The following is a 12,187-nucleotide window of genomic DNA, read 5'->3' as shown; positions in this document are numbered from 1 at the left end:
TAGGGAACCAAGAAAGCGCATGACACTCCTCCCTGCCCCATGTCCTCTCACTCCTTTTGACAGTTTTTATATCAGGTGCTTAATGAGCTGGATACAGTCTCTGGGTTTTTCTTTCCTGTGGGAGTATGTATGATTTGGGATAAAGAAGCAAACATCTGTGGCATCTGATATACTCCTTGTAAGATGTTCCTCATTCCTACTGCCCTTCTCAGTTTTGACCTTGGCTTCTAGTAGTTTCATCTGATTGCTCCTTGTACTGCTATCAGAAGACATGATGGGCAATGAAATCTGCTTTCCTGCACTCCTCTGTCCTACACCCCAAAGTTATTTTTTTTCCATGCTAAGAGCACTAGTCTACATATCCATGCTTCTTCGTAGTAGAGACTTCCTTACCTTGTTTTGCTTTTCTTAACCTTTTCCTTTTCCTTTCATCACAAGATGAGAGAACCAGAACTGCACATGGTTTTGAAGAAATTACAGATTTACAGTGGAACAGTTTTGTTCTCTGTATTACTCTCAACTCCTTTTCTAGTGAATGCTAAAGCTGTTTTTTTCTTTTGAGATTTTTGTTTACAATATACAGTTAGGGTTCCATCCATGCATATCTTGTTGCATTTATTTATATCATATTGAGGTAATTTGCTGTTTTGTTGGTCTTGTAAGGGCTCTCTGCAACTTTTTCAGTCTTTATTTTTGCTATCTTTAACAATTTAATATCATCAGCACAATTTAGTACCGTCAGCAAACTTTGAATTAGTTTACTCTTACCTGGTCTTTTGCATGTTTATCAATGCAAAGATGTTCCTTATGCCCTTGCTGCTTACTTTCCCCAAAAGCCTTTGGTGCGGCAGTTTATTAGAATTTGCAGAGGGATTTCAAAAGACTGCGTGGAATTCATCATCATCACCACAACACATGAGCGTATTGACTCTCTCAGAGCACTTCACTTAAGTTTATTCAGGTGGTCTGGAGTAGGTCCTGTGTATTGAGATGGATGCTAACTCTGTTCTGCTTGGAGTTTCTAGCAGTTTGTGCAGTACTGGCACACAGGCCTGCAGGCTCCCAGATCCTAAGCTATCCCAGATCTGTGTGTGTGGGTGAAATTGGCATTATGTGCCACTCTTACAACTCCAGCGTGATTTGTCTATGCCTTAGGGATTTCTAAGTTTTTTCCTCTCTCAGTTTGTTTACTACCTCTTCAGCAGACCTCCCACTTTCAGATAGGTTCTCAGAATAATCCATGAAGGAGAGTTCTTGCACAAAGCCATTCTTCCTTCTGCTGCAAAGAATTCCTATAGCTTGTCTGAATAGCATTATGTACTACTTCTTTTCTTGTTCTTTTCCCCCCAGCTTTTTGATTGTAGATCCTGATTTGTCACTTCCTCAGTACAGATAGGGGAGGTCTCTCATTATTAAGTCTCACCTTAATGTCACATTTCCTGCCCTTCTTGCCTCCTTCAGTATCCTGTAGTCAGAATTCTTATGTCAAGTACAAGAGTTGGGTAATACTGATGCAATATTGTATTCTTCCCATTTTGCTCTACTTAGTACTTTCAGGCTTCTTATTTTTGGCCAGTGACCTGCCTGATAAAAAGACAGGCTGCTAAACAGGTGCTTTCTAAGAAGAGAAAGTTTGTCACAGGATGTTTGTTTAAACTTTGCTTTAAATGACCGAGAAAACAGAATGTGAAATTTCTTGTCTTGCATTAGTGAAATGCAAAAAAATTAATAACAAACAGCAATGTTGTAAAATACATTTTGTTTCACCAATTAGAAATCCATCTCTAGTTCTACACTTCATGGTAGCCACTTGTGAGTTTACTATAGTTGCTCAAAATAGTGTCTCATGCATTTTTTCTTGCAGATGCCCCCAGATCAGTAGAGGCTCTCAGAATCAAGTGTTATAATACCTTCAAGGTGTTTTGGCTTTGTGGGTTGGCGTTTTGGGGTTTTTCTTCTAACTTTTACTCTCCCTTTTAAGCAGTGCTGTCCTATCTTGCATTTTTTTCTCCAATAGCATTAACATTTTAATTTCATATCAATTTTTCAGCTGTGAAGTGATCCGAGACTGGAAGACTGGCGAATCTCTTTGTTATGCTTTCATTGAGTTTGAAAAGGTATGGGTTTTCAGTATAAACTGTATGTAGATTCTGCATGTAAAAGCCCCTTTTTGGTGTACTTCCTTTAAGGAAAAACACTGACATCTTCAAGTGTGGGGTAGCTAATATTTACTCTTACTGACTTGGTTATACAAGTTGTAGGTCCTAAATGAGACAAACATTTAAGTCTTTCTCTGTTTGAGCAAGCAGTGCAAAAATGTTCTTAGGTTGTCTTGAAACCAGTGGGAGGGGATCAGGCCCTTTTTTTCCCCAGAGCACATTAGGACTTTGAAGAGTTAAAGAAGGGAATGCTAGGAGCATGCAGCATAAAGAGAGGAGGGTGTATGGAATAAGATAGGTCAGTGTGTACAGTAGTGTTCTCTTCTGGGCTTGTAAATGATGCTTGCGGTATCAACACACTGCTCTTACTGTGAGACTAATGGCAGCAGTTCTCTTGGTGGTGCATAGCTTTGTGTGTGCTGGTATCTCTCATCTGTGAGGAAAACACTGGAAAAGTGTTCTCACTTTTCTTTAGCCTACTTATGTAGTTAAAATGGAGCTTTTATTAGTTGTCCTATTTTCCTTTCTTTTTTTCCTGAATGTATTACATGTGCCAAATGTGTAGCTGGATTGGCAAATTTTTAAAATAGTGAAATGAACTGAAGAATTGGGATTTGAAATGCTGATATTCAGACAAAGCATAACTATTTCTTTTGGAATGGTACAATGCAAGAACTGTGGTGCTTTAGTCAATTTCAGAAAGAAATGTATGCCACTGCTGAATTTGTGTTCAAGCTCTTCAGTGAATATTCCTATGAAATAATTGTGACTCAAGATTTTGCTGGTTAATATCAGGAGGAAGACTGTGAGAAAGCCTACTTCAAAATGGACAATGTGCTGATAGATGACAGACGGATACATGTGGATTTTAGCCAGTCTGTTGCAAAGATTAAATGGAAGGGAAAAGGTAGGTACATTTGTAATTCTTTTATCCTCATAACTTAATAATCCATGACTCGTAAACTAAGCATTATATAAAGAGTTAGGAATTTAAATCATCTCATCTTCAGGGCTATCAATTTCCCTGGTACTGTAATAAATAGTGCAACACAGTTGTTAGCTCTTCCCTTCATTTGTTTCATAAGAAAAACTAGAAGGGTTTCCTACTGTTACATTAACATTGCATTGCCACTGATTACCTTTTTAGTCAATGTATTTTTGCCACTAAAACATTTTTTTGTCTCAAACTTTGGACATTGGTTTTTTTTATATTACTTATTAGCAAAATAATATGACAATAATTGTTATTTTCTAGTTTCTTTTCTTTATTCACTATATGATAATCAGGTGTATACAAGAAAAAGTCAGTATTCAGGCCAGGGATTTCTGCTCTTCACCTCCTGTAGGTCAAACATACTGAATGGCAGGCAGGTTGTATGTTACAAAAACCCGTTTTCAGGTGTTTGAGGATGTTTTGGAAGGAAAAGGATGGTGGAAGAGGTGGATGCAGTGGTTATTTGATTACTGGGGGCGTGAAGAAAACACTGGACTTGGAGAGGTGTCTGTGCATTGCATTGGTGACATTCTTGTGTGTCGTCTTCTAAAAATGCAGTCAGCCCTCGGTTGTTGGGATGCAGTTTCTCCAGATGGGGTTCTGGTCATGAATATTGGGGTACTGGAGCTTGTCCTCACAGAGCTGAGATGACTCTGTAGTCTGTCTATACCAGATGCTGCAGTGCATCCTGTATTGACTGCCTGCGTGGGAAACTCCATCTGAGGTCTAAATTGTCCAAAATATTGGAAAGCTAACTGTATTGCCGTCTTGTGCTTCTATGGTACCCAAAAAATGACCTTCCTACCCTCGGTAGTGGTTTCTGGCCTAGCCAGTGAGTGTTGCAGTTCTAAGCGTGGCCGTGGGAGGGCAGCACGTTGCTGTAGTTTGTTGATCTGTGCGCTGGTACTTCAGTGAGTGAATGGAAACTGAAGTCTGTAGTGTCCCTCTTTAAATCTAGACGTGAACAACTTTTTTTCTTAGTTTTCTGTTTGAATTCTTAAGCTGTAGCTGTTTCAGAAGTTTACCCTCAGTGCAGACCAGAGCAAAAAGTCATTTAATAATGAGAACAGTCTGTGAGCTTTCATGGTAACAGAATTTTAAGCAGTGTGATATAGGACCTGTAATAAAAATGGGCCTAAGCCAGTTGCTGAAGCCTGATTTATGATCCTCTTCATGTGTTGTCTGTGCTGGACATGAATGAGGAGAAAGCTGGATGTTGTTCAATGGGATCTGCAAGCAAGAGAAGGACAGAACATCACAGCTTGTCCTGCTCTTTTCTACTCTGTTACACAGATGTCAGTGTTGTTTCTGGAACTGGATTCTTCTGTGGACCTCTCTATGGTTATAAACAGCCCATAAATCATAATCAGAACTTAATGATAGCTGTGAGTCTTGGTTGTGTTTGTGGTTGGAGTGAAATGAATATATTTTTCTGTGGACAGGTGGGAGGTATACCAAGGAAGATTTCAAGGACTATGAGAAGGAACGTGACAAGCCTTCAAAACTTGCTCTGAAAGAGAAGGTAAAACCAAAGCAAGAGTATCCTTTTTCTGCTCAAAGGTACTTTTTGAATTAAGTAGAGTTTATGAAAACAGCCTGGAAAAAACTTCTTATTTTTAAAGCCTGCCAAATGGATGTTTCCCTGCTACTTCATATAACCATTTGGTGTTTGAGATGTAATTAAGCATTTTTTGTTTTTCACGTTATAAGCTTTGATGAATTTAGTCAAATCAGAATATGCTGTTTCACATCCATGTTGTGTGCAGGTAAATAATGTTTTGAGTCTGAAATACGTGTTAAGTCTTGGTAAACTCATGTCGGATAAACAGGGATTTGTTTGCTTCCCGGGCTGTTGTGCTCTGCTCCTTACTGATATTGGGTGACAAATCTGTCCTTAACCAACTCCATCAGCACCAAGTATGACCTTGTGCTGGATGAGGATATAGAAGAGTCTCACACAAGTCAGTCACACTTGGCTAAAAAACAAAAGAAGAAAAAGCACCACCACTCTGAAGATGAAGATGACGACAAGAGGACCAAAAAATCTAAGGTACTTGCCTCTTCATGCATTAACCTTATGCCTGTTCATTGTTTTCCTCATGAAAGAAGCCAGGAAAAAAAAGTCTGATATTGAATAAGGACATGACGTGCAAAGTCCCATGTAAAACACAGCAGTTGTAAACCTACAGAAGGCTGATGTTAATATTTGATTATGGAAGAGGGTTTCCAGATCCTCCTGGACTTTTGAAGCTTGGCACGTCTAGATGGCTTTTTGCCAAAACATCCTGAAGAGGTAATGTAGCCTCTCGTAAAGTAGGGGATCTTTAGCACTTTGAACCTGTTGTTCACATATTCCCAGTCATAAACTAGTAGTTAATCATATTTCCGGACTGTAGGCTATTTCTCATTTTCTTGCTAGACCATCTTATGTTGGGTTTTTCCTATATGGAGTTGGAACACAGTCTCTTTACATGATCTTTTTGTATTTGTCCTTAACTGTTTTGGAAGTGTTTGTGTAAAATCTGCATGTGGGTTTGCTTGCATCTGTAATGTGCAAGCGTATGGTGCTGTGAGGCTGGGACTGTGGAGGAGAGCACCAGGAGACAGTAGTTCTGTCATTCATTAGTTCCACTGCAGCCTGTCATTTCTGTGAACTTGGGATAGTCAAGATGTGGTGTTTCATGGAAACGAAGTCTGCAGTGAGAAAGTGGAGGGTTAACCGCTACTGAAGTGAGCATTAGGAAGAATTGAGCTAAGCTGAAAAAGAAAAAAACCTGAACCCCACTATTTTAACAGTGCAAGTTTTATGAGTGAGAACAAACCTGTGTTCTAGCAAATTTGCAGAAAGTGAAAGTTTCAGCCACAGCATATCAGGCCATTGTCCCATCCTGAGTTTTGAGTACTGCTGTAAGATCTGTGTACACAGAGCATACGTGATTCTGTTCTTATACATCACTTCTTGCTGGGATGCTTAAAAGTAATTTTTCTCATGAACATCAGCAATTAAAATCTTTCTGTGCCAGCAGTAAGCCCTATTGCTCATTCATGGACCCAGGCTTTTTGTCACTGTACTAATTCAGTCAGGGGCCTTTGAGTGGAGGGGAGGGACTTTTTCAGATCGGTAAAGTCTTGACTGGAGCATGTACATACAAGAGATACTGACTAATGTTGGTTTTGTCTTCCTCCTGACTGGCTGAGTGAAACTGTTGCTTTAGCCTTCTTGAAACAGGTATTTTTGCTGGTAATCTTTGTTCCTGATTGTTCAGGAATTACACCCATTGAACTGGCTGGTCATGCATTATCAGCAGAGAACATTTTAAAATTGTTTAGAAGTCTTCACCCCTGCAGGTGGCACAGAAAGTGCTGGCAGCAACAGGTTGTCAACATCTGTTCTAATTGTTGCAAAGGGATTGTGAGACTTCGTAGCACAAAAACATGAACAAGGACAGAGGGATTCCTGGTGCTATTTTCAGGTTCTGGAATAGAATATATTCTAGTGCTTGACTATGTGAGCTCTTCTGTGTTTATGTGTATCTTTTTGTGATTTAGTCACCTGCTCCTTATGTGGTTTGATCTCACCTGCTGCTGCTGTGTTCTGGTATCTTCTTTCCCACAGCTTTCTTCTCTCTTAGTCATCTTTACCCATTTTGCTATAGGTAGCTCAGCTTTCTTATGTCCAAAATCACAGGTGGAGGCTTACTTCTATTCTCTGATGGCAAGCATTGTAGTTCCCTCTTAAAGTTGTGAAAATTAATTTCTGGGAAGAATTTTTCTCTCTGGATTTGAATATTCTCGTGAGTGTGTATGGTACGATACGCACATACTGAGCAGTATGTACTGAGTCTCACACAGACAATATTTTGGGTATGGCCTCTTTAGTGAAATCAGCAGGCAGCTTAGATGACAAATCCTGTTTAGCATATACAAAATATTAATTTTGTTTTATTTTTTACTATTCATACTTTGAGCATTATATGTGGAACTCAGGGGAAGCAAGCATGTTTCTGAGGTGGAGCGTGTTCAGTGTGAACAGTGAGTGCAGCACAAAGCATAACAGGATGGAAACTTTTTAGTGAATGGTAGCATTTTTAGTATAGGCAAACAAAGCATTCTCCCATAACCCTATTTTGTAAATCACTGAATGTATTTGAGGTAAAAACTTTTAAATAAAACAGCAGCAGACCTTCCACAACTCATCAGCCAAAGACGACAGTAGCCATGCTTCATACAGAAACTTCCACCCCGTAGTCCGTACCATGGCAGAGATTTTAATTAAGAGAGATCAGGGGCTTATAATGGGAAGTTCTGGCAACTGGAACTGCAGTTTGTGCTATCAACTCTAGCTATGACTTGAAGGGGTTTTATTTTCTCAATAGTTTCCATGATGATGAGTTGTTTTTCTGTTCTCTTGCTGGTGTTACGTTGTTTTCTTTAGTATATTTTGACTCATCCTTTTCTTGGTCTGACACCTGTTTCCTGAATCTTTGGCCTCTGTGTTGATGTTTCAAGAATGTATTTTTCAGTCTTGTGGTGTTTGACTTGATTCCAGTGGGTAGAAGAGGTAGGGTGCTGGGGCTTACTTTTAGTAGGCAACAGGATGTGGGTCAGGGGCAGGAGGGTAGACTCCCATGTGGGTTTGTGAATAGGATTTGGTAGAGTTTTTTTGAATACAGGTCATGCTTCTGCCTGAGATCGATATTATGACTTCGTTCCCCTTCCAGTTTTTTCTGTGTGTTTTCTCTTGGATTTTATTTTTTAAGATAACTGGATCTGTGAAGTAGTATAGCCTATCCAATAGATTTTTGTGAGACATAGGGGCTTCCTGATTTCAGGTTTCTGCAGTGCATGGTTTTGGCAGAGGTACTGATTTTTCTGGTTTTAATTTCCTGCTTTTACTGCTTATTGGACACTGTTCCCTTTATATTCAGGGTCAAGTTTTATCAAAATCCCCCCCCAAAAAGGCACTCTTCGTTTGTTTGCTCCTTTTAACCTTTAGCTAGTGTGTTTAATGTATGTGAGAGGTGGCAAATGCATTCTACTTTTGTGGCCATGTTATTTATAGTTATTTCACCTGCAACTGCTGTTTAGCAAGTTACTACTTTTGACAAAATCAGCCATGAACTTCCAGAGCAGCATCTTTCCCTCTTTCCTTATTTCCTTCTTCAAGTGTGTTGCAACACAGTGCTGGATTAAGAATTGGGGTGATCATCACTTACTCATGGACTGATGAGAGGCTGTGATCCTGGATTGAGAAGTACATATTTCAGCAGTAAGAGAGAGCTTGTTTTTAAGTAGGGATCTTTTTCTTCTTCCAAAACAGCATGTTTTTGAGTTTCAGGTACAAAAATTTGATTTCAAAATACCATTATTTTTAGTAATTTAGTGTGTTTTAAAAATGAGCTTTTTCTATGCCAAAGACTAAAATGAAAAATCTTATTTAAGGGGAAATGTAACTTACGCTGGCAAGAAATTAAGATGCAGTTCATTCTGTTCAAATTACACATTTTTTTCTTTACATTGTGATCATATTAGCTATATGTGGTGACTTTTTTGTGTTACTTTCAGACTTGTCCTGTACACCTGTACTTTAAATGCTTTTGTGAAGGTTACTGTGCTTGTCTAACTCAATGCTTGTATGACTTCTAATCCTTTCAGCAAGTTGTCCTTTTCTATGGCATTCAGTATGGGCTATTTGTCTGTAACTTGAAGTGTTCACTCACCTGTTCCTGGCCCCACTTAGCCAGTAGCCTGTCTCCAGTGTTTACTTGGTAGATTGTTCAACTGAGTGCTGTCCTGCTTTTCTCCCATTTCTCCCATGTGCTGGGAGGAATCTCCAGCAACAAACCTGTTAGGAGGCAGCCATACACCAAGCCCACCATTTCATTTTCTGGCCAATATTTTTTGTCTTGTTCTTCTCTACCCCTCCACCAGCATGTCTGTCATCTGATGTTTACTCAGGCCTTGTCACGGATGGGCTTGAAACCTATTGTGCTGTTTCAAACATATGGAGAGTGAGGCTTTTGGGTACAAGAGTAATATGGCTATGTGTCATTTTGAGGATGAATGGACAAAGCTCTTATAAGTAGCTGGAAGCACCACTGAGTCTTTTTGGCAGATCCAGATTTTAAAATCTGTACTGAAATAAAGTTTGATGTTAAAGATGTGGAATAGGCATTTGGCCACCACTGAGATTTCTGTACCCAGCAGTAGCAGAATTTTTTTGTTAAAGATCAAACCTGTGATTATTTGTGTGTCTGTTTATCCAGGGTGTTTATGTTGCTTATTGTAACCCTAGTATTTCAGTATTATCAGTGTCATTCTAAAGGTGGTGTTTGCTCTGGGAACCACCCCAGTCACTGGCTTTCTGCATAAAATCTGTTCGAAGTAGAGTTTTTTACTTTTCTTTTAAATAAATGAAGTTTGCTTGTTTGTACATGGAGCATAGGTTTTAGCCATACAGTTGTAAAGGCTGCTGTCAATGTACATACTTAGAAAAATAATATCTGAAATGAGGAAAGAAATACTGTGTGATTTAATGCAGACATTTTTCTTAATTCATATTGATCTGTGCTTAACAGTGCTGTTACTAAAATCCCTTAAAACTGTATCTCTCTGTTAGCACATACAGTGATACTAAACTGTCAGGTTGTTCATTTTGCTGAAGCCTAGAATTTAGGCCGTTAAGAATTATTGCAGGCAGGTCTTAAAAAATGTTATGCATCTGCATAGCACTGGAATGCCTGTGGGGCTTGAACCAAAACTTACAGAAATACTTGCATTGCTTAGGTAAAAAATCCAATATCCAAATCTAGCTTACAGACTTGTTCAATGCTTGTGAAGAATTTGGTAATATCCATCTGAGTGGAATCCCTGTTATAACCAATTTTTGCTAAAGCTCCTTAGGCCGTACAAGAAGCATGCCTGACAGCCATGCTTTTTTTCCATAAACACTGACAGAAACTTACTTGTAAACTTACTTTTTCCAGATGGTTTCAGTGGGGTATTTTTGTGGTACCTTTTTCAAATCATCATGGATGTGAATCTCTTTAAGGTAGTATCAGCTGTAGCTAAGGAACCACCTTAGTTCCTTCCTTCTCTAGTTCTCTTCATGCCTTTGTATGTTTTCCCCCTCTTGTTTGTAACTGCATTTCTGTCCAATTCCTTTGACAGGATTCTGACCGAAAGCATGAAGAACGCTGTAGGGAGAGGACCAAGAGTGACAAGAAAGACAGGCATCGGAGCCGCAGCCGTTCTCAGGAGAGAGATTACACTTACAGCAGGCAAAAGGACAAATACAGAGAAGACGTCCGAGTAAGAGACTGGGATAAAAAAGCAGACAGAAGCAGAAGTCCTAAGAAATCAAAAGATAAAGAGAGATCCAAATACAGATGAAGGACAAGAAAAAAGACAGAGGGGAAGTAAAATAATAAATTAAACTTTTTTCTTTTGTGATAGTGGTTTTTTTCTAGTACTTGCTGTAGTGTCTGACTGCAATATGCCGTAAGATTCTATAGCTTGATACCCCTCATTGGAACATGATCTGCTAATTCTAAAATTCAAGATGAATCGCTGCAAATTGCTCTACCCTGGAGTGCCAGTAGCTAGAGCATTTCAATGGATTGTGCAGAAGGAGAACTTCTTATTAAGATGATTCTTTGGGAAGGCTGGTATTTAAGGAACAAAAGCAGCTGAAATCACCCCATGGCAGAAAATTCTGACTAAGCAGGCCAGGCCAGATGACCATAATCTCCAGACCTAAGCTGAGTGGGGATACTGAGGATATTTAATACAGGAATGTACTTTCTAGCAGCATCCGCTCTGTCTTTGCTTTGTTAAAAACAAAGCTAGAGTCCAATATCTTTGGTGCTTGTGGTAGTTAGAAAACAGAACGAAAATAACCCACCTTCCTCTGTAATGTTGAGAATAACATTGAAGATGTCACAGCAGAAACATCAGCTTCTTCACTTTGATATAGCTGAGGCCTGTTTGAAGGGGGACTCCTCATGCTTTAGGGTCTTTGTTCTTTAGTTGAAGGCTTAGAAACTAGCTCCTCAGTTTTCTGTTGGATTCCTTTACAGCTTAAAAATGTGGTGTAGATTCTGAATTGTTTTATTCCGTGTATTTGAGTAAGTTTGATATCTATTTTGATGTCATGCATTACAGTTCCTTTAGTTCTCTGTAGTCTTTGGCTTGAGTCCAAGGCTTAAAGTGGACTTGACTATAAAGTGTACTTGTCTAGGAAGCTGCCTTTTGATGAATCTCTAATTTTTATGTCCTTCAAAGTATGGAACTAGAAATCCAGGGCTTCCATAACTGTCTTCTGGCAAAACATTTCTAACCCTCTGTCGCGGGTTCGGTTTGTAACCAGGCAGAAACACCAATTTAGTGTAGCGGTTTGGTCCAAAATACTCATTACTGTTTATCTGCTGTGAGATAAGAATTAGGAGAAATGCAAAGCAGGCACCAAACTTGAAAGAATATAAAGAAGTTTATTAACAGACCTAAAAGAGGGAGAAAAAAAAATTATACCACCTTCAGAACTCTCCTCCTCCCCCCACCTTCCTCCCTTCTCCCACTGACAATGTAAAAAGACAACCCTTAAGATGTTCAGTCTGTTTACCACTTCCATAATAACCTTGTTCAGTCCATTTAGGAAGAGGAGTCTCTCTGCCTGCGTGTGAGTCCTTTCCCCCGACTTGCAGCTTTTCCCGCAACTGCTTTCGAGGGTCCACTCTTGAAGTTTTTTGGGGTACAATTTTAAGGTTGAGCCATTCAGAAACAAAAACAGAGGCCCTTCTCCTTCCCTGGGAGCAAAGGGTCTTCATCATCTTCATCTTTAGGACTATCTCTGGGAGCATCTCTACGGACTGAGGTTTTCTCCTTTCCCATTTGGAGCAAAAGTCCTCATCTGGTTCATCTCTAGGGACTGAGGTTTTCTCCTTTCCCATTTGGAGCAAAAGTCCTCATCTGGTTCATCTCCCCCTGTCCAAACTTCTCATGAAATTACAGCTGCGGCAGCATCTGCCTATCTCAG

The 12,187-nt window shown here is 39.5% G+C and overlaps 1 protein-coding gene across 1 annotated transcript in view; it reads left to right on the top strand.

The window, feature by feature from the left end:
* The window catches only part of PPIL4 (peptidylprolyl isomerase like 4), an 18,381-nt gene extending 7,776 nt beyond the window's left edge, over nt 1–10,605 (top strand). Inside the window, exons 9-13 of the mRNA XM_008635319.2 lie at nt 2,051–2,117; nt 2,955–3,066; nt 4,596–4,692; nt 5,065–5,203; nt 10,324–10,605. Of these exons, the coding sequence (XP_008633541.2) occupies nt 2,051–2,117; nt 2,955–3,066; nt 4,596–4,692; nt 5,065–5,203; nt 10,324–10,545 (637 nt within the window). The 3' untranslated portion in view covers nt 10,546–10,605. The remainder of the gene's footprint in view (nt 1–2,050; nt 2,118–2,954; nt 3,067–4,595; nt 4,693–5,064; nt 5,204–10,323) is intronic.
* The last annotated feature ends 1,582 nt before the right edge of the window (nt 10,606–12,187 follow it).

Source organism: Corvus brachyrhynchos, unplaced genomic scaffold (assembly GCF_000691975.1).
Source record: "Corvus brachyrhynchos isolate BGI_N302 unplaced genomic scaffold, ASM69197v1 scaffold595, whole genome shotgun sequence".
Lineage (NCBI taxonomy): Eukaryota > Metazoa > Chordata > Aves > Passeriformes > Corvidae > Corvus > Corvus brachyrhynchos.
Note: the sequence above shows the minus strand (reverse complement) of the source record. Positions and strands in the feature narration are given on the sequence as shown.